The sequence below is a fragment of the Pseudomyrmex gracilis genome, unplaced genomic scaffold (assembly GCF_002006095.1).
Source record: "Pseudomyrmex gracilis isolate BER0280 unplaced genomic scaffold, ASM200609v1 scaffold_0, whole genome shotgun sequence".
Classification (NCBI taxonomy): domain Eukaryota; kingdom Metazoa; phylum Arthropoda; class Insecta; order Hymenoptera; family Formicidae; genus Pseudomyrmex; species Pseudomyrmex gracilis.
The window spans coordinates 4,579,607-4,600,676 of record NW_018020584.1 but is presented as its reverse complement, the minus strand read 5'-3'; the positions used below and the strand labels follow the sequence as shown (position 1 = coordinate 4,600,676).

Below are 21,070 nucleotides of genomic sequence, written 5' to 3'. Positions count from 1 at the left end.
CGCGAGGTGAATATCGTCATGGTTTTAAGTGGTTCCGCGTAATCCGGCAGCATCCTCCGATAGAATCTTCTCAAGCCGTGTTATCACCTGCCATAGGAACTTGGCACCGCTCGCCTCAATGGCTTCTTAACGCTATACACAACGCTATATGGAGAGAAAACCTGTTTGTCATGTATCTCGCTCTCGGGATATATTAACAGCATTCTGTCGCTCACGTGCAACGTCTGGTGCAACCCAAAGGAAACCATGTTTCTTGCTCTCTTTCTCGCTCGCGCGTTGCGTCGACAATGAAACTTCCTGTCCCATCGTATAACATATACAGCACTCCACCTTGAAATCATTGCGAAGGGATCTGTTGCGATGCGCGTACAACAAGCGTATCACCGTGTGTCATCTACTTCTTTAATTAGCGATATTTAAGCGCGCGACGACAAAACGTTTTTTGAGCATTTATTTACCCGGCCCGCGAGCGATTCGCGTCGCGGAACTTCCTTTACACGTTGTTATCTTTTTCATGAGCAAAAACTTACTTCTATCTTCTCTTCGAATCGTTAATTAAAACAGACATTGAATAGTCTATAGTTCTGATTAGAGAGAGAAAGAGAGAAAGAGAGAGATGGAGAAAGAAAAAGAAGTTCTAGAAAAGTTTTCTAGAAAAGAAGAGAGTGTGTTCTCTCTCTCTGTAGTTAATAAAAGGAGTACTCTTGACACATTTAATAACGTTATAGAACGAGTTTCTAAGTCCCGAGGATAAATGTTTTTTTCAGAGTAAACAAAAAGATAGATATATGCGAGACGCTGCTCAGACGCTGGCACGTAACTCTTTCGCATGCGCGTCAAAACGCCAAGCTACTACTCGATAAAAAGATCAAGACGGCCCGTTGAAAAATCGTCAGTGACACAAAAATCCAAAGCAGGAGGTGGGGAAGAAAAACGCAACTTACTCGTAATTTACACCACAATTTCCCGTAGTGCCTTTAGAAGTTCTCACGTTTAGCATGCTGTTAAACGAAGGGAGCGTCGTCTCCTCCTCGCCAATAATATGTTAATGCTAGATATAGCCGTGTGTGTAAGCCGAGCGCGTAATGCCTCGGCTTAGTAGCGAGGCATCGACACTACCATATACTCGTTACCACTGACACTCTCGCTGCTCGTCCATAGCGGCAGCCAGTATATCCAGTCCCGCATATAATTTTAAACCGCAAGATATACGGGGTTTACCCCGAGGTCAAAGTACGCGCGCGTCTCTCTCTCTCTCTCTCTCTCTCTCTCTCTCTCTCTCTCTCTCTCTTTCTCTATCTTTCTCTAGTCGCGAGTTATGAACGAGGCACCCGGACGAAATTATTCCGTCGATTCCGCCGATGCTTTCGGAAAGGGGGCTGAAGGGAGGGCGCGAACAAATGATAAATGGCCGCGGCTCGTCGTTTTGTACCGCGCGCGAGTCTACGAACGACTCAATTTCCCATCGCTTGCGGCCTGTCACGGTTCTGAATTCCACGAGCAGCATCAACGACATATACACCAAGCGATTCCCAAGTGCGTTTTAAAGTTTATGCTGGAACTCCCGGTGCGCGCGCGCGCGCAAAGCTCGCGAACAAAACTCCGCGAAAACACACCACCAATCCGGGAGTCTCAGGAGTAGTTTCGCATTTCTCTCCCTTCGTTAACTTCGCAAATGTGTCTGAATTAACAGAGTTGTGATTAGTTTTAGCAGAGCGAAGCGATTAACTTTAACTATAAATTTAACCTTAACCACAAACCTTGTGGCACATGATTTGAAAAAACAAAAATCGAGCCCTCGTGAAGTAATGAATGTCGACGTCTCGTCCGAGTGTTTGTTGCAAAAAACCGCGCGTCGGGTCATCATCGTCTCATCGATCTTATCCGCTCCCTCTCTCTCTCCGCGCGACCCCATCTCATCTACAAAGTAGACATCGTGTTGTTACTATTCCTGGCGCGCCTGTTGCTACTAATTACAGACTTCGACAGAAATCACGCTACGGGAAGCGCATCCCGGCGTTCTGGTTCTCGCGGCCGCGCGCGTTTAATATCCCTTTGGTGGCGCATAATACAGTCGAGTCATCGTTTCGCGGAAGGACGTCGTCGTTCCCGTCGCGTCGCCGCTAGTGGACAACATCGTCGAAAATTAAATTTCCTGCGTGACGCGGACGCTCGCGGTCGAGGAAGAAAAAAGAAGCGGATCCCGGAAAGAGGGATGAGAGAGGAGAGAATCTCGCATACACAAGAGACGGAGTGATATACCCCGTGTCACGTTTGCACGTAGCCCGATGGTTACTCGTAATTCCGCGGAAGACGTACACCGCCTCCTCCGTGACGTAAGACCGGTTACGAGCACGAAAAAGATGAGCGATCGTGTAACGGAGCGTACGATGAGTCTGCGGACGCGCATTTTTCCCGCGGCATCGCGCCGTTCTCTCTCTCTCTCTCTCTCTTTCTTTCTCGAGTAGCCTCGGAAACGAAATGGGAGCACGTATACGTGTCGGTAATAATTATTTCTTGTTTCACGACCGCGAACGGAGATGGTTTACGACCATCATCGATACGCGCGCTCGTCGTAACCAACGGACAATTGTATTTTTTCTCGGCGCTCGATTCGTTAATTTTACGCGCAAGAATGATTAAAAAAACGGAATTTTTCAAAGAAATTTTGCAAAGCTCGCTCTGGGTGATTCTTTTTGCAAACGTTGATGACGTCGCCATCTATCGCGCTCTTGAGAAAAATGTCCGAGCTGTTAAGTAAAATAAACACAATCTCGCACACGAGAAAGAGAAAGAGAGGGAGGATGAGCAGCTTCAGCGCGCGGCGCTCAATGAGCAATGAAAGTTCAATCACAGTTAATTGCAGGTGGTCTCGAGAAGAGCGAGAGGATGCCTCTTCCTGCGCTCGTAGATCGTCCATTGGAAGAAGTGACGGCAATGACGGATTCGCGTTACGACCTCGCGGATCTCTAATTACCGTGCGCGATATTAGTTATCGCAGGACATGAATCATTGCTATCAATAAAATGGAACGCGCGCGTTAGCGGCTTGCGCGTTGAAAAATCATAAGAATGTTAATAACTTCTCGGTGTTACTTAACCGCGCGCGAACGCGCGCCTTATAAAGGCGGAATTAGTTCCTAATCGAAAGTGTTTGTTAACCATACGCGCGATCCTCAACGTCAAGACCTGAACGTTAGATTAATTAGCAACGAGATACGGTCTCGCCTATCACATTATTCGAATACTATTCACTCGCGTTACGAGCGAACGATTTAATCGCCTGTGTTAATGTTCTGAATCAAATAAAAAAAAAACACTGTTCAAAAAATGCATCAGAAGTGAAATGTGTTAATATTATGAAAACCGACGTTGTCATGCGCACTCTTAAAAGTAATATCGCTCTTAACGTCGTCATATAGCGCGAGTAATGAACTCCCGATTGGGGAAAAAACGCAGCGACAATGTAATGCGAGTTGTCCGTGGGAAAGTGGCTGTTGCGAGGAATCTTAACGGACGCGAATTACATCCCGAAGAAGGACGTTGTTAGCAACAATTAAAGCGCGGACACGGTTTACAGCCCGAATATCATAAGACTTTATAGATCCTGAGGTGCGCGCGATGGTGTAGAAAACGCGCCCGGGGGCGTCGTTGACTTGTTCACGCAGTTAGCTCAATAATAATCGCGCGATAATTGCCTCTAAGAATCTCGTATTGGCTTAACCTGACAGTGATCAGTGTGTACTCGCGAGGTATACAGCTACAATAATTAGCTTGCGTTTCGCCACATTACTCCACGTTGTATAAATCAGATCCGTCTTCGAGGTATTTTTCCATTTCTTTCGCAAAACGGCATTAATACGGCGATTCCGCGTGTAATAACGGTATTGATTGCTTCCTTTGCAAGGCTGCGCTCGTCACGTTCAATTATCAATCACAAAAATTCTTGATATAGGTGAGAAGTTGAATCGTACAAGCGAGGAAAAGCAAACGCGCTTTTTCAACTTCAAGAAAAATGCTTCAAGAAAGCACACACGTTTGGTTCACAACGCGCGTCTCCCTCAACGTGACACATACATATTTAAGATTAATCACGTGGAAAGAAATTTGAACGAACGCGAGAGAACAATCGCGGTGTCTCGGCAAAACTACATTGAGTTAGCGATACTTTTTTTTTATAGATACACTTTTGTGCGCGGCGATGCGCTTTGCGCGGATAATACGGCAAAAAATCGCATGCGGTATAGACAGCAATATTTTCGCACTTGTCATGTCGAAAGATCATAAAAGCTGAAATTGCGTCTGGCGCGAGCAACCGCAGTACAATGCAACCGCAATGTATTTTTGCTCTTTGGTCGGCCGTTATTTTGCTATAACGTCGCAATGTCTTCTGCAAGCGCAATTTGAACCCAATTTGTATTTGCAAGAGCGAATTTGTCAACGAGAAATAAAAAGGAAAAGTCATGCAAAAGAAACAATTCATTAGGTGAAAATTCAACAAGCTGAAAATTACAAAAAAGAGTGAACAAATATTCATAGAATATCTACAATCTTATACTATATCTTATACTATGTTAAAAAAATTTAGTAAATTTTTGGATTTTTGTTATTTTTATCTCGTTTTTTCAACATATAAAATCGATCTCCAGGGGATTATGTAATCCCTGACAACTTTTCAGTGTTTGCTTCTGTGCTCTTATTGGATCGAAATCATGTGACTCTGTGTGTAACACAGTGCCCATTAGTGTGAGAAAGAGCATATCAGTGTGTCTCACTCACACTAGTGAACACTGTGTTACACACAGTGTCGCCTGTGTACGTAGCTGGATAGCTCCCACAGTCGACGACGCAAATCCTATCGAAAACGCATGGACACACATTAAACACAAGCTTCGTGAAAAACGCACGTACACTTCGAAGCAGTTATCTCGCGAAATTCGTCAGATTTGGAGATCTTTGTCGAAAATACGCCACTACTTTGGTCAACAGTATGCCTCGGAGATGTCAGGCAATCATCGACGCTGGTGGTGACTGGTCACATTATTAATAAATTTCCATCTTTGTTCTGGTCGAGTAGTACATAGTATAAAACCATTGAAGCATTCAGCTTTGTAAGGCATAAGATAGATTTAGATAATTGTTTGCGTTGCCGGCGTATCCAATACGTACGGCGTAACCGACGTAAGCAGCACGCTGTCGGCGATATCCAATCAGCTGGTGTCATTTGTCGAAAACAGGCAAAAAACGGCCAGCGAAGTCCACGTGTTCGCTACGTAGCGAAGCAGAGACGCTCCGACCGCTGCGTTTAGCACATAAATTACTTTGTACAGTCTTAGTATTCTCACTCTTTCATTATATTCAGTTGTGTATCGTATAATAAACCGTTGTTACATTTATATAATAAGAATCAGCATACAGTCAGTGTTATTTAGTGCCTGTCACACAATCCTTTCTCCTGTGCCGGCTTCAACGGAAAGTGAGTATCGTATCTACTTGTCGCGTGCCCGGTCTTCCCTTAAAGTGAGATTTTATCATCTCTTACAGTTTAGAACTGTGTTTCCAGCAACGGAAACACAGTTCACTTTGTGATGCAGTGTTATACAGTGTCGATTGTATATATAAATATATAGCTGGAACAGTATTTTTTATTTTATTGTCAGAGCGCAAGACAGTTATTTTACATAACTTATCAGTAGAGCTGTGTTCGAGGAGCGCGCTTCATTATTGCATCATTCTATTCTTATTGCTCATTAGATATAAAACAAAATAGAATGATGCAATAGTATGCTGCTCTCCGAACACAATCTACTATCTTTTCATAGTTGACATTGATTCTAAAAGAAATTGATTATGAAACTATAAAAGGATAAATATGTAAAAAATATGTAAAAAGAATAAGTATGTGTTGTAAAAAAATACCTGCTATATGAATAAATACGTAAAACTCTGTCAAAACGTATATATTTCTTAATATCTCAATATATTTATACAATATAAACCAATCATTATTACATGTATATATATAATAATGTAAAATATACTAATAACACTCGTTATCCTGCAAAATCTTCTATATACTGCGTTCAATTTGAGAAGAGAAATCTCGGAAGGACAAAAACTTGTCCTCGTCATCTCGCGTACTAAAGTTTTCCCACTCCACAGCCATTGGCTGTCAGCAAATATTCCACTAATTTCGCACGCAACGCTATTCCCACTTTTCTCGCTTTTCTTCTCCTATGCACAATAAAACTTCCCTTCTCAAATGAGACGCAGTATAGAAATGAGTAGAGAAATGATTGGATCTCTCTTATACGTTATGATATATGTACGCAAAAATTGCGGAGTCACGAGAAAATTGGGGAAAAATAGCAATCGAATACATTAGGTGATCTAAAAGAAGAAATCTTGATGTATTTCTGTGCTTGTTATACATACTTGTGTGTATATATGTACAAAGGAGAGAGAGAGAGAGAGAGAGAGAGAGAGAGAGATCAGCAAAGAGAGTTTTCTATAATTAAAAAATTCTTATAATTTGTAGCGTTTTCGATCGATACGAATTGAAACTCCGCTTCGGAAAAAATCAATCATCGAAAATCAAGCAATATGTTTTTATATTAAAGGTAAGGATATTCTGACTTTAATTAAATAGCCGCGTGTGATCGGTGTGAGAGAACTCAATGACTTCGTGACTAATTAACCAATTTTTCACAAATACCGAGGCACAGACTATTCAATTTAACAATGTTGTTGTCTTGTGCTTTCTCGGCGTGACTTCTCTCACATGTTGACAATCGGCAATGACTTTGATATTTTAAAGTGGTGCTGAGGATGATCAAAATAAATGATCGAAACGTTCACCTTATTTAAATTGTATATTATATTTACTACCTTTAATCAGTGGTTTAAGGCTGTGCGGGTCTATTTTGATTAATTTAATTAAATAATATAATCGCGAATGAAAATCAATAGTTTTTGTGTGTTACAGATATGTGTCGGAGGACAGACGAAAAAGATAATTGCTCCGTTCACATCGTAATAACTAAGTGTTTTTGTTGTAAACGTAAAACAGCTATTAATATGAAGATGTAATCACTTATAATTGTCAATAACTAAACCAAAAATTTTGTCAATTTCCATTAAAGTTGATTACATACAGAAAACTCAACAGTTATACAACGATTGAAAGATGATCAATTGTGATAGAATTATTTTTAAAAACCTGCTAGGGTCCCAAAAGTATGACGATATGATCAAATCGTAAGTGATAATCTCTCAATCGTTGTGTAACTGTTGAGTTTCTGAACATAATTATTGAAAGAAATATATAAAATTATACATAATTGTTTTCTCTCTGTATTATTTATTTTTGTTTTATATTTTTAGCACATATTCAACCTGTCTCGTAGAAGCAAAATGTAGAATGTGTCAAAATACAAGTCAATGTTATTATTATAACTTTACGACAATTCGGAAACTTTACCAGATATGCGAGAACAACTTCTTAATAGCAAAGAAGCTGCAGAACACGAAAAACAATTTTATAAACAAAATTGAATTATCAAAATCGAATTGTCAAAAACAGGTATTGTCAAAAGAGCAGCAGCAATGTGTTGTCACGTTGGAACTTCATATACAATTGCAGTCACTTAGTACAGTAGATTAACTATTATGTAAAGTAAAGTAAAGGAAGATGCCAGAGCTCGTACCTGAAAATTAACATTTATGTGTTTTATCTCTGTAAAGTAACTGCTTTGTTAACATTTTGTGCTTTGTAGCTAAAATCTGAGATTGAATGCTTTGCTAACAAATAAATAAACATAGTTTCATAATTAAATGTTATGAAGCTATGTTTTATAATGAATAAATGAGTAATATTGCAACTAAAACTTACTGTCGTTATACAAATATGTAAATTTACATATAACATCTAATAATTGAAAAAATAGATAAAGATAACACTTGGTGCATTCACATTCACATTAGTACATTGAGTAAAGAAACTGCAAGATTGTCGTGATCAAAACTAATATAAAATAAAAAAACTTAAAATTGAAAAATAATAAAAAGTATAAATAAATATGTAAAAATTAATACAAAAACGTTAAAAATTAAAAATAATAAATAACTACAATTAATAATGATAATATTCATATATTGATACACAGAGTGCTTCGAAGTAAGTAGCCTAACTTTGGCATCATATTCTACTTTTCCTAAGGATAAAAAACGATCATATAAACATAGGAGTTCGGAAACTCTTCTTTTTCGAGATACAAACGCTTTTTGTTTACTACGAATTTTACATGGATAGGTATCACACGCAGAATTACGAGAACTGTAACTTTTTCTTTTAGTAAATATTGTGGTAGAGCAAGTCATTCTATTATTGAAAACAGCTTGTGTCGTAGAAAGTCATTTTCAGCAATTTCTTTAAGTAAGTTACAAGTATTTTTAAAATATTCTCCCACGAATAAAAAGCGTTTAAATCTAGAAAAAAAAGAGTTTCCGAACCTATATGACCTTTTTTTTATCCTTAGGGAGAGTAGAATACCAAAGTTTGGCCACCTATTTCTGAAGAACCTTGTATAAAAAAATCTATAATAAACACATCAAATTAAAGAATAAAATTTAAAAATAAAATATAAAAATATATTTAAAATAATAATAATAATAATTTAATAAGATTGAAAAGATAATACGACTCATAACCGAGAAAAGCAGCAACATCTTATATCAATTAGACACTTTATCCAGTAGCATTTTACCAATATTCACATGATGTTATATTTTCAATATTTTTATTAATTTTTATACGTTATACGTTATAAACGTTTATCTTTTATGTGAATATAAACAAGTTCAAACTGTACAGCGATTACACAATTGTATGTGATCAGACAAGAACTAGTACTTTTAACTGATATGACCGAACTACACAATTGTATGTTTTTTTACTTGCTAAAACACTCAACAAATTATTGCATCTTCCTTAACTTTACTCTAACTTTACGGAATTGATTTCCATTGACTCCATATTTCCAAACGGAATTGATTGCAAAATATTATTAGTATTACACATATGTAATAGAGTTTTGATGTATAATAGATCATGAAAGACAACAAAGACAATTTGGATAGTTTGATTGCAAATATAAAACAGTTTCTATACAAGCATGCTGTTAGTACTGCTATTATGCACTCAAAAAATTTGAATAGCGTGTCGATAACTTGAGGTAGGAATTATTTATATATCGTTATTTATCAAATATATATAAATATTTATATATCAAATAATTTATATATTGTTATATATTTTCAGAACTCTATATCCTTGGCGCGACAACAATGAATGTACATATATAGCAGTATGTGATAGATAATTGTAAAATAAAGTATATATATGAGCAAATTAAAAGTTTTTTTGTAATTATACATATAATATATATTAACATAAATCTATACTTCACGTAACATGTGCTATAGATTTCAATATCAGAAATATCTACGAAACGAACTATCAAGGAGATAAATTGCGATTCTCGATGTTTTTGAATTTGTCGAAGCAGCGAACCAACCACAATTCAAATCGTGTATCGAACTCCGATATCGATAGATCACATTGACTTTCAAGAGAATATAGTTTCTAGGTTGGCTACTATGACTCGCGTAACTTATTGGTGGCATCACTGCTAGCAACGCTTTTCCGCATTTTCTGAGCGCGTTGGTCTTTCTATTCTGTTCTCTCCGTTGATCAAGATGGCTGATCAGGTACGTGTGCAATTCTGTGATATTAGTAAGTCGAATATCACGTACGCGACGATGTTAGTTTGTGAAATCGTGTTTTGTTTTCGCGACAGTTAGTTATTATTAGCGTTTGATGAACAAAAAACGCGCGTAAAGAGTCCGACTGAAATCGCATACGAGAGTTGGGTTAGGTTCGCTATAGCGGTTAAGTAGCGCACGTGTCCGTATTCTCCGGAATTTATTTTGTCGTTTTAGATAAAATGATGCGTAATTCAAACACGATTTTTTGTTTGTAGACCGAGCGTGCTTTCCAAAAGCAACCGACGATCTTTCTTAATCGTAAGAAAGGTCTGGGCCCGAAGCGCAGGAAGCCTATGAGATACAGCCGTAATGTCGGACTTGGTTTCAAGACGCCCCGCGAAGTAAGTACAAGTTTAATTCGGTCGTTTGGTCACTCACTTTACTACTTTAAATTTTGTTGGCTAAATTTTTGACGATAGTTTTTCGAGAAACAAATAAATTTGTCAAAATTTAAAGTCATATATCTGCGTATTTAAAAAGTGCTATTAAATAGAAAAATAAATAATTGTAAATGATGATAACAACGACGGTCTTCTGATCATACAGTGAAGATACTATTTTATCACGTACTGAACTTTTTACATTTCTGTTTTAGTAGAATTGAAAATATATTGCATAACATGCAAATGTTTTTATTTAATTTTTGCTTTTGACTCTTCGCAGGCTCTCGAAGGAACCTACATTGATAAGAAATGTCCCTTCACGGGCAACGTCTCAATTAGAGGACGTATTCTCACTGGTGTTGTACAAAAAATGAAGATGCAACGTACTATAGTTATACGCAGGGATTATCTGCATTATATTAGAAAGTACAATCGATTTGAGAAGCGTCATCGTAACATGAGTGTCCATCTCAGCCCTTGCTTTAGGTATATAGAAAATAAATTCTTTTTTAAAATTGGTTTTTAAACTCAGATTCTTATTTTTTATGATGTATACTTTTTATCACGATGGTCTACAGATATACCTTGATGATATCATATTTTTTCTGAATAACAAAATGTTAAACATATGCAACAACATTTAGTTGGTTTTAGTATTTGTAAATCTTGTATTTTTTGTTGTAATCCTAGGGACGTAGAGATTGGTGATGTAGTCACTATTGGAGAATGCAGACCTTTGAGCAAAACTGTGAGATTTAATGTATTGAAGGTTTCAAAGGGAACAGGATCAAAGAAAAGTTTCAAGAAGTTCTGAATCTACTTTCGTGGCAATGGTTTGTACGTATCTAACGTTTCTTACGTCTATGATGTTACTAGTGATGTAAACTAAATTAAATTAAATTAAAAAACAAAAAAGGTGTGTTAATATCTCACATTACTTTGTTGGATAATTTTTACAGATTTGTTAAAATTTGACAAATGTTAAGGTAAGAAAAACTTGTGAAAGCTTACAAGTCATGTAACTGTAAAAAAAGTGGTACGGTTATGTGTGTTGTAACTTTCACATTCTGTGAAAATGAAGGAAATAAAGTACTTTCTGTAAAACTATCGATTACTTATAATTAATACTATCCTTTTACTATCATGGTTTTAACATGTAAAACAATTCCGTATAATACAGTCAATAACTATCGAAAATAATTAAATATAGCCTTTACACTCAATTTGTAAAAATATATTTTATTCATTTTATAACAAGAATTTAAGATATACAAAAGAGTATTTTACCTATTTATTATATGCAATTTGGCAAATGCTATTGTCAAAGTTTTACTGATGATAGAAACAAATATACACAAATTATAGTAATAGTGAATATAAAATGATTTAAAATGTTGCTTATAATAAAATTATAATTTTGACTAATAATGGACGGTTCATAATTATAATAGTATTTTTATAGTCAAAACTTTTTATATTGTTTTCCTTCACTAGTATCTCAAATTATTTCATTGTCACAAATTTAGTATTATTATTATTATTATCATTATTTGCTACAACAATTTTTTATGGAAAGAATTATCTCATTAAATTTATAATAAAAACAATTTATATTAAAATCTATTAAAAATATTGTCATATTATTGTGATACTTATGCTCCACATAAATATATAACTATATTATATACTTCTAATATATAAATTATACTTTTCTATAATAAAAACTCTCACTCACAATGTATAAAAAGATGCGGACCTAAAGTCTCTTGTACATAAAAATTATTCCATTATAATATAAAAAAATAAGATAAGAAAATATATTTTTGATATAAATATGCAATCATTTGTAATTTGTCTTTGGAATTTGTAATAATACATGTAGATATATGACTTTCTTAATGATTATTTCTTCAACAATCACAGCACTTGATTCTTAATGTATACACACATACATATATGTAATTTTCAAATTTATATATATATATATATCTACATGAAAATATATCTTCTTATCTTATAACAAACTTTTGTCTCTACATAAAATACAATCAATCACTCACAGTTACATTTGTTTTAACCGCATATTCAGCAATGTAGAGTATATATATAATGGGTCCGGCAAAACTTAATAACAATGAAAATAGAAGGAGCTGCTTCCAAGACAAACCCCAATTGTCTCCGGAACACTGAAATATGTCTGTTTCACAAGGCTCTACTATTTCAGTGGTTTCCGTATCACTAAGCAAGTAATCGTGCTCTGTGTGGGAAACTTCGGATAAATTGGCACTGTTGTAGGAGGACAAAGGTTCACATACCGAGTTCAATATAATAGTATTAATTTCTTTAGCTGGAGTTTCTGTACTTTTAGACGCAGTGCTTAAGTCAATCAATTGTTCGTCACTTTCCGCAGATGCTTGACCACATTGTGCAGATGAGATGACAGTATAACCTTGTTTTTCAGATAATGCTTCAGTTAAAAGAGAAAAAGGTTGTACAGGAACCTTAATATAAGGCTTAGCGTATATTTCATTTTCCTTGTCGATTTTATTAATTCTCTTCAACTCGGATATCTGAAATTGCATGAAAAAATTGAGTCTATAAAGATATGTAGTTTATACATAATTACATCTCATGTATTTGTTACTTACCGTACATCTGTATCGTAGAGCCAATGCCTGCAGGGTATCCTCAGGACTTACTTGCACATTAATCACCTCGATTCTGCGACCAGACGTGGATCGTTTGATATTTTGCAGCGAGATGCTATCATCGTCTCCACTACTTTCGTCATCCGAATGTAAGAAAATATAATGAGGAGAACCTTCCCTTCCTCGTTGATAAATCATCTGCCTAACGAAATTATATCTACTCGTTAAAAAGTAATTGTGTTATGTAATCTATTTAATAAAATGTTGCGCCTTGTTTAGGACGACGATACGTTAAGTATCAGTTTGGCAGTTAACCTCAAACTAAAATTACCTAACGCTTCTTTGTTCCTCGAACATGGGATTCATTAGTTTCTGCGGCATAATCTGATCATGATATCACCGTCTATCTAACAAGAACGTTTGTTGTTCATACGTGTTTTGTATCACATAAGAACATAAAAAAATTTGTTTTGTTTCTCAGTAGATACGATGACAGATGGATGCGTACATGACGGATGAGGTTAGGGTAAATTAGGTTAGTTGTTTTCAGTTGTTGTTCTGCTACAAAACACAAACAGAGACTACGTTTTGATATTCACTGCCAATACTGGAAATCTATAGCACACGTGACTTGAAGTATAGATGTTTAGTACTGGCAGTGAATATCAGACGCGCAGTTAGAGACATATTATGTGAAGTTAGCTCACTGTCAACATCGATTGCTGTTCAAAATGATGCAGTTTTCGGAAGAAGGCGAAGCGCTGAAGGATAAAAGTCGGTGTGCCAATATTCGCGCGGATCTAAAGATCTGTTTGCTGGAAAGTGATTGCTGTAAAATTGTGAGTGAAGACAAATCCGCTACCGCGCTATAACCTAACAAGTTCACGTTCTTGTTCGCTATGCATGCATAAGTAGTACTTTTACGACGAATAATGCGTATTATAGCACGTGATAGGTTTATTTGTTTCTCTCGACAGTGTATGTTATCTAAAGATAATATCTTATTTTTGCATACATTGATTTCACATGCTCTGACTTGTGAATTGGTTTTGTGTACGTATAGGAAATTTAATATAGAAAAAAATATTGTGCGCAAGAGAGACATTGTCCGATCTATTAATATAAAAGAGAGAAGAAATTTTTACAGGGAGTATTTTTTGTGTTGCAGCACAAACGTAGCCCCAGAGAGTGCCTGCTTTTGCAAGATGGAACTGTACCTCAACAATGTTACGCCTTGCGCAATACCTTCTTCGAATGTAAACATTCTCTAGTGAGTACATATAAAAATTTCAACTAAAAAGTGAATTTTAAACGAAGTGCATTTCTTTTTCTGAAGGGGACAGAAAGTGTGTGCGTAAAAACACATAATTTACATGAGAATATCGCTTTGACTTTCTTTACAGATCGACGGCAGACGGCGATTTAGAGGTCCGAAAGGATATTAGTTCAATAATGTGACTAAAATTGTGTTATTATGTATATATATATATATATGTATATTCTTGAAAAGTGTATTTTTTGTATTAGATATTTCATAACGAAATATCTCTGTGAATACGATCCGCAGAAAGATGTGCGTAATTGTAAGGAAGGAAAGATACATGCTGTAAGCAGTTTTTAATATTAGAAGTGATTTATTATTATTCATCATATTCGTTGTACATGATTTTAATAAATTTTATCGTACTTGCGAAGAGTAGCAATGTATATCGTACAATTCATCGCATTTGTACGCGAGTCGCGGTACAAATTTCCAAAGAGATTTTTTTTTTTTTGTTGAGAGGCAAGCTCGTTGCCGCGTTCTGACAACGAGAGATACGACGCTTTGTACAGTCGCAAAGTTGCTTTGAAGAGGCATATTTGTCTGTGCAGAGCGAAAGTTTCTTTTGTAGACAAATGAGAGACGCCGCGTTTTTCTCTTCTCGAGAAACAAAAGCGGTCGTTCTTAACCCTTTCGTAGGTAGGTACACCCTTGTGTTACAAAGACCAGAGATCAAGATTTCTTTTTTTCACGAGAAAAACTATTTCTGTGGTCAAATAAGTTTAAAAACTATTGAGAGAGAATATATTTCAAGTGTGTACATGTACTTAATACTGAAAGGGTTAACAGATGTGTCCAGTCTCTTGTCTTGAAACGATATCACATTTAAAAATTTTTTTTTGCACATGTACCGCGTGAGAAGTTAAAACATACTTTCAGCATATAACTTAACAAATGTGCGAATGCAAACTTAGTCAAATATTTGATTGGTTTAATTAATATTTTATCTCTTGATAAGATCGTAGACTGGACACGATTGACTGACTGGTTTAATATCTCACAGCTGCGTTTTTTTTTTTCTTTTTTTTCATCGCATAAATGAACGTGAACATGGTATCGAACATGATACGCGCGATACGATCATCACAGAGTAAAATCGCGAACTTTTCTCACATCCCGCTTTTTTTTCTTATAATTAAGAGCATCATTTTTTTTTGTTCCACTTTGTGTTCAGCGAATACGAATTTCGGGGACGTACGATAAGCAAACGCCAACGTTACACGGGTCGGGGGAGGAGTGTTTTATTACAAATCTACCGGTCGGCAATTACGCCTGCGTAATCACCCTAGCTATTGTCTGTATGCAACAAGCGTATATTGGCTATACGATTTTGTTTGTACTACAATGCCAACTCACGCTACTCCTCTCCACTTTCTAAAATGGCTATAGGCACCTAGAAAAAAGTGGGATCTGCACAAGTTTTTCCCGCGCACGCCTTTTTTTATTTTTTCTTCTTTTCCACGTGTGAGAACTTTCGGGTCAAGTGCGGATAAAATACAAACTCGTAAATTTGATCATCTCTATTTGTTTTACGTAAAAGGTAAAATTTTACCGATAAGTAATTGTCGTAACGCAATTTAAAAAAAAAAAAAAAATACATTATCGTAACTCTAAAAGTATTATTTTTAATATTTGTGCTCGGTGTGTCTGTTCAGAAACAACATTTTTGTGCAACAAAATTCATCGAAATGTCTCTTTCGTGTGTGACAAAAAAGAAGAATGTTCGAACCGGCGTATCGAGATTTATGTATATTTGCGTTTTTTTTTTTTTTTAAGATTGCAATTTACCTACATTCGCATCAGATTCCACGAGCGAGTCAATAACATTCGCGTATACTGATTGTATACTGATATACAATATCAAATATGAAGATAATCGATAAAAGACTTGAAGTTTATATATGTACGTTTCTACCGCGTCGGCCTTCGAAAGTTTCTGCTACTTTGTGTGTGCCTAAGTCACCTAAATTTGATTTCAAGAGTAGCATTTTACAAGAGTAGATTTTCCGAGAGGGATAATCCCGTTTTTGTGATATATGTACGCCGCTCGCTCGAATATCACAGTTTATCGAGTATGATATGTAGATAGCGATTATTAGTTATCAAGAGTAATAAAAGTATGTGTGTTGCGGTTATGCGCTTGCGTAGGATGACCAAACGTTTTTTTTTTCTCTCGTTTTACATTTTCCCGAGGAGTTGAGTGTCGCAGATTCTTTTTATACTTAAATGGATTATTTTGGACACACTTAATTTTTCTTATATGCGTATATTTTCTTATTACGTATATTTCACAGCATTTTCCGTACGTAACAATTTTATTGTTCGGTTTGTTTCAATTCGTTTTTTTTTTTTTTTTTTTTCCAACTTTTATCTCGTTTGGTGACCCGACTGCCGCGACGTTCACTTTTTTTGCACAATGAACGAAATAGTAAAGTCGAAAAATACAAACAGGGTCCAGTGGCGTATCTAGTCGAGCATGCAGGCCGTTCCGTCGATTCTCGACGAAACTTATCTAAAGCGTATACGAAGTTGCACTCCTTATGATATAGATAGTACGATAAGAAATCACAGTGTCTCGTTCGTCAGCAGCGTTTTTGTTTTACGATATTATTCTCCGAGTCTTGCAAATTATCTTTTTTCTTGGCACCCGCTAAGACTTCAGTTACGTTTCTGCAATCAAAAAATTGATATTAAAAATAAAAATCTTCGATATTTATCGATAGTAAAACTTATTTTTATTTGCTTTCAATTGTGTTTTTTTTTTTGCACTTAAAATTAGAACAAAGAATATTAGAAATGCGACGATACCGTTTCGCTTGGATTTTTCCGCGGAGGTACACGTGATGCGATTCGAAACGATGCTCCACGCAGACTCCAGCAGCTGGGTAAGGAATCAGAAACACACCGAGGGTCTATAGAGCCCGGTGTAGCCGCAGAGACGTGCACGTAGCGCCGGCAAAAGTATCGCCGCGGCCGACAGATTGTCTTGCAACTGGGAGCACTCGCAGATCAGCAAATACATCTTGTCGCCCTGCGACATCGATTTGTGCAACGTGATGCGTCTTAGACCCACCGATTTCGGCAGATATCGATACATCATACGCGCGCCTGTGACACATGAGAGACAAAAATACCGATCAGAATTACATTACGTAAAATAGAACAATTTTTTTGGATAATATAACCGTAGAAAAAAAATAGAAAAAAAATGCGAGGAAACACTCACCTGTCCAGTAGAGCCAATTTTGTTCAAATTTGAGACCGTCGTCGCCCTCGAAAACCTTGAAAATCGATACTATGTAGCCGGTGGATGGAATAGGCGGTCTTCCACCGGGCGGTTCGAGCGGTGGTCTCGCGATGGTCGCCACCTCGTTGAACAGGTCCAACGTGTGACTGGCCGCGTATCTGAGATCTCGCGGGTCGAACTTACGCAGGGCCGCGCACTGAACCTCGTTGTAAAAGTCTAGCGGATCCGTGTTCTGCTTGTTTATCAGATAATACGTGATGAACGGGAAGTCCGCTGAAAAGTTCGCATTTGGGAAATTCAGAACTTGATTCACGATCTTGAAAAGACTTGTAAGTGAATAGACTGCCGATTCAAAAGTGATATCCTACGTACCGTTCTTCTCCATATTTGTGAGTAAAATACTTTGCGACGCGGTGGGTGCTATCTCGGCGACCAATTCCGCGGCGGTGTCGCGTTGCAGCACCAACGGACGAGACACTGGAGATTCGACCAAAGGGTCCAGAGGCTCTAACGGTGTCATAAAATGCGCGAGAACACATTGCTTCGGGTCCTCAACCTCGAGAACCGACAGCGGACTGCCCGGTCTCTTTTTATCGGCGACTGGTGCATGCTTTGAGCACAAAATATCGAATCTTATACAGCGAAACATTAACAGTAAAACCAATGAAACAACATATTAGTCAAAAATAGTTATAGCACATTCTGTTATTGTTATTTATGTTAATTTCTTTGTTGAGTGCAGTCGAACATGTGCGTGCACGGAGAAAGTTTTGCTATTATACGGTCAGGGAGAAAAATTTTTTGAGTCTGAATTTTTGTTTCATCAACAAAATAGTTTCGAAACAAAAAATGGTGACAAAACAAAAATCTCAATAAACAAATTTTTCTTGCTATCAAGAAACCAGACTAGCAAATTTTTTATATATTTGTTGTGTGTGTGTGTCAATTCACGTTTTATTAAACGCGCATCTCTGAATCGCAGATTTATTAGCTTTATGCCGTCTGGTGTGCTTTATGCTATTTTTAGATATTCGGTTTAGACTGCGACGCAAGGTCGCAGCTCGGCGAGAATCTAAGGCCAATACCTTGGCCACTGCAGTTTTGGCAAACGCGATGGGGGACGCAGCTTGTGGTATTTTCTTTGTACGGTGGCGTGTAACGCATCAAGCGCGAAACTGAAACGTAAGGTCAAATAACTTACTGGCACACCCGCTGGTAAAAAACGCTCGAGTGAAGCGAGAGGTATGATGAAACAGTCGCGGTCCAAGGTGGCCAACGAGATCGGTTCGCCTCGCGGTGGACTGTTTCCGGAAACCACAAGGGGTGTGTAAGTACCGGAAGCGCGATTGCCGCTGAAGGACACCTGCTACAAAGAGGTAACGCAATTAGAGAATATTATCAGATGTATGTTACGCTCGCAATACTATACACAAATGTGTGTGAGCGTCACATGTCGTGCGAGACAAAGTTGCTTTTCACATCAATTACATTTAACATCTCTGTATAATAGTGCTAGTACGTTAAAACCGACACAAAGTGCGCAATGTCGGCACTAAAAGTCGTTAATTAAATGAAACATCGTTTATAATCGCGTTTAGAAGTGTCGTGAGATCGCGCGATTTCTCTTTCTCTCTTGATCATCGATCATCCGATGCGAGAAATTTGTTGCAAGTAGAACGTCAAAAGAGACAAAATATATAAAACCCGCTTTTTCGCATATAAAAACATTTGCATTTGTAGACTCGAGAGAATCGATATCGTTTTACGAGGCCGTAAGTCAAGACACGGTTGCAAAGAAGTTAAAGATGAAAAAGCCGGAGAGAGAAAGAGAGAGAGACACTGTGTGTATGTTTCACACGCGCGGATAGTATCTATAGCGCAAATAACGCTTATAACGGCAATAGTAAAGATGTCAAGGTAATACGTGCCCGAATAAAATGAAAACGGGGCTGTAAGGAAGATATAGGCAAAGAGAAGAACGGTCTGGCGTTCACACGTACAACATATGCTTCGCCGTTCGACTCGGACTCGACTCTTACTACTTGCGTCTGAGACACGAGCGAGTCACCATTGCGCCGTCGGTACTTTCCCATCGTAAACGTTTGATGTTCCAACCTTGGCACTCGTGTAGGCCTCACGTTTTATAGTTCACGTGCGCGCGCGATGCAGCGCGGTTTATGTTGGACGTCAATTTTGCAAGCGCGCTCGACATTGCGATTGATCACACCGCTCCGCAATTTTTCATTGCGACCGGTAGCCGCGAAACGTCGTCTTTTATAAAATAGACATTTTCTTTTGGAGAAAGAGAGAGACAGTTTTTATCATTTATCCGAGTGTTTATTTTTCTTAAAAAATCCACAGAGAAGTAAAAAAAAAAAAAAAACCGCACAATATAGTTGACAAACATCTGCTTGAATTAATTTTGCGATTATAAAGTTTACCGCGCAAATTGCAGCTAAGATTTTCCACATATCGTTGAGTTCGGTACATTACTGCAACGGCGACATACATGGAAAATAGTTGCGCGTACATTGTTAATGTATTGTGCGAAGTGCACACATGCGAGCAAAAACTTTCGCGGTCGATAGCAATTTGCATGTTGTTTAAGTGTGTAAAAATAGTGTGTCGAATAAAAAACGCAGGTAACTGCGAAGACGACTCATACATTGTGTTTTCACGCACGCGGCGAGACATGTTTGTGTCTTTACACATCACTTTCCGAGAGTTTCACGCTCGCTAGTTGGTTTTAAATAATAAGAATGCAAGTCGGTTTATTTCGAACAACAATTGAAATGAGAAAGTAGTTCGATTCGATAGTGACAACAAGTTGTTTACATATATCGCATGATATATTCCGCGCGTCGCAACATGTTGCCGCATTACATTCCATCCTGTATGTATGGCATTTTCAAGCAACAGCAACTCCGAACACGGAGCATCGTGTCGTTGCGTTTATATTAATTAGAACATCGGATAGAGCGACCGTTCCGTGCAATAATAACACTCCATGGGGAAATATTAAATTGTGTGTATCGCGTTTCTTTCATTCAGTACGCGACAGAGACGAGGAAGCGTGCGGTAAATTTATATCGATCCGCGTTTGTATTATTTTTAGATAAAACCAAAGAAAATTGAATTTTTAACAGATACAGCTAGAGAATTGTTTCATTTGTATACGTGTGTGGAACGCGCGAGCCTTTGCATCGCATATATTGCAGCACGCATGCAATTCTCATGCATTCACACGCGGCGGGGACGCGTTTTCTGTATTTATATGTTCAGTCGATACGCAACAGAAAGAAAAGCGTCTGTTGCGTGCCTTCATTTTGATATTTAATCGCGCCGCGCGTCGGGTATGTGCGACAATGGTGAATGCTTACGACGCACGTACGTACATTTGTAAAGGTCAAAGTTTGTCACACGACACTGCGGTCTTTGTCGAATCGTAAAAGCCGCAGAGCAATGCCTCAATCGCGAATTTCCGCGTTTACGTGCCACGTGTGGCACGTTCTTGTCGATCACGTGAGAAGCGTAACGAGATGTTCGTTACAAGTCTCTCGTATATATATGTATACATACAAGTATATATCATTTTATATATATATTCTTTCTATATTTTATATATGTATAATATATATAAATATATA

At 37.3% G+C, this 21,070-nt stretch overlaps 4 protein-coding genes and 1 long non-coding RNA gene across 6 annotated transcripts in view; 3 read left to right on the top strand and 2 right to left on the bottom strand.

Annotated features, from left to right (window-relative positions):
- Positions 1-5,297: 5,297 nt before the first annotated feature.
- LOC109863676 lies at positions 5,298-9,404 on the top strand. Its single transcript, XR_002251375.1, has 6 exons — positions 5,298-5,475; positions 6,538-6,619; positions 6,985-7,256; positions 7,383-7,581; positions 9,106-9,232; positions 9,319-9,404. It is a non-coding gene; the product is annotated as an uncharacterized LOC109863676 (long non-coding RNA).
- Positions 9,405-9,658: 254 nt separating this feature from the next.
- Positions 9,659-11,314, top strand: LOC109863671 (40S ribosomal protein S11). Its single transcript, XM_020444082.1, has 5 exons — positions 9,659-9,767; positions 10,040-10,165; positions 10,488-10,693; positions 10,898-11,044; positions 11,167-11,314. The coding sequence occupies exons 1-4, from the start codon at positions 9,756-9,758 to the stop codon at positions 11,019-11,021; spliced, it is 468 nt and encodes a 155-aa protein (XP_020299671.1). The 5' UTR covers positions 9,659-9,755; the 3' UTR covers positions 11,022-11,044; positions 11,167-11,314.
- A 545-nt stretch (positions 11,315-11,859) lies between these two features.
- On the bottom strand, positions 11,860-13,277 carry LOC109862137 (lysM and putative peptidoglycan-binding domain-containing protein 3). 2 transcript variants are annotated; one of them, XM_020442117.1, is made up of 3 exons: positions 13,187-13,277; positions 12,856-13,057; positions 11,860-12,777 (listed from the first exon to the last, which is right to left on the bottom strand). In XM_020442117.1, the coding sequence occupies exons 1-3, from the start codon at positions 13,234-13,236 to the stop codon at positions 12,256-12,258; spliced, it is 774 nt and encodes a 257-aa protein (XP_020297706.1). In that variant the 5' UTR covers positions 13,237-13,277; the 3' UTR covers positions 11,860-12,255. The 2 variants fall into 2 exon arrangements, with proteins under 2 accessions (XP_020297706.1, XP_020297775.1); XM_020442186.1 differs by having other exon boundaries at positions 12,856-13,053; positions 13,187-13,273.
- A 229-nt stretch (positions 13,278-13,506) lies between these two features.
- LOC109862249 (cytochrome c oxidase assembly factor 5) lies at positions 13,507-14,505 on the top strand. The gene is made up of 3 exons (XM_020442269.1): positions 13,507-13,694; positions 14,024-14,125; positions 14,259-14,505. The coding sequence occupies exons 1-3, from the start codon at positions 13,587-13,589 to the stop codon at positions 14,298-14,300; spliced, it is 252 nt and encodes an 83-aa protein (XP_020297858.1). The 5' UTR covers positions 13,507-13,586; the 3' UTR covers positions 14,301-14,505.
- Positions 14,506-15,933: 1,428 nt separating this feature from the next.
- The window catches only part of LOC109864091, a 7,373-nt gene continuing 2,236 nt past the window's right edge, over positions 15,934-21,070 (bottom strand). Inside the window, exons 2-6 of the mRNA XM_020444976.1 lie at positions 18,625-18,789; positions 17,796-18,033; positions 17,403-17,696; positions 16,985-17,284; positions 15,934-16,846 (exon numbers count right to left, since the gene is read on the bottom strand). Coding sequence (XP_020300565.1) covers positions 17,070-17,284; positions 17,403-17,696; positions 17,796-18,033; positions 18,625-18,789 — 912 coding nt within the window. The 3' untranslated portion in view covers positions 15,934-16,846; positions 16,985-17,069. The remainder of the gene's footprint in view (positions 16,847-16,984; positions 17,285-17,402; positions 17,697-17,795; positions 18,034-18,624; positions 18,790-21,070) is intronic.

Excerpts from the sequence above, each read along its gene's own strand:
- LOC109862137 (XM_020442117.1), bottom strand. The coding sequence starts at position 13,236 with ATGCCGCAGAAACTAATGAATCCCATGTTCGAGGAACAAAGAAGCGTT. Across the intron at positions 13,058-13,186 it reads GAGGAACAAAGAAGCGTTAG|GCAGATGATTTATCAACGAG; the intron begins GTAATTTTAGTT and ends TAATTTCGTTAG. Across the intron at positions 12,778-12,855 it reads CTCTACGATACAGATGTACG|ATATCCGAGTTGAAGAGAAT; the intron begins GTAAGTAACAAA and ends ATGCAATTTCAG.
- LOC109863671 (XM_020444082.1), top strand. Across the intron at positions 10,166-10,487 it reads GTTTCAAGACGCCCCGCGAA|GCTCTCGAAGGAACCTACAT; the intron begins GTAAGTACAAGT and ends GACTCTTCGCAG. Across the intron at positions 10,694-10,897 it reads CATCTCAGCCCTTGCTTTAG|GGACGTAGAGATTGGTGATG; the intron begins GTATATAGAAAA and ends TTGTAATCCTAG.
- LOC109862249 (XM_020442269.1), top strand. The coding sequence starts at position 13,587 with ATGATGCAGTTTTCGGAAGAAGGCGAAGCGCTGAAGGATAAAAGTCGG. Across the intron at positions 13,695-14,023 it reads AAAGTGATTGCTGTAAAATT|CACAAACGTAGCCCCAGAGA; the intron begins GTGAGTGAAGAC and ends TTTGTGTTGCAG. Across the intron at positions 14,126-14,258 it reads TCGAATGTAAACATTCTCTA|ATCGACGGCAGACGGCGATT; the intron begins GTGAGTACATAT and ends CTTTCTTTACAG.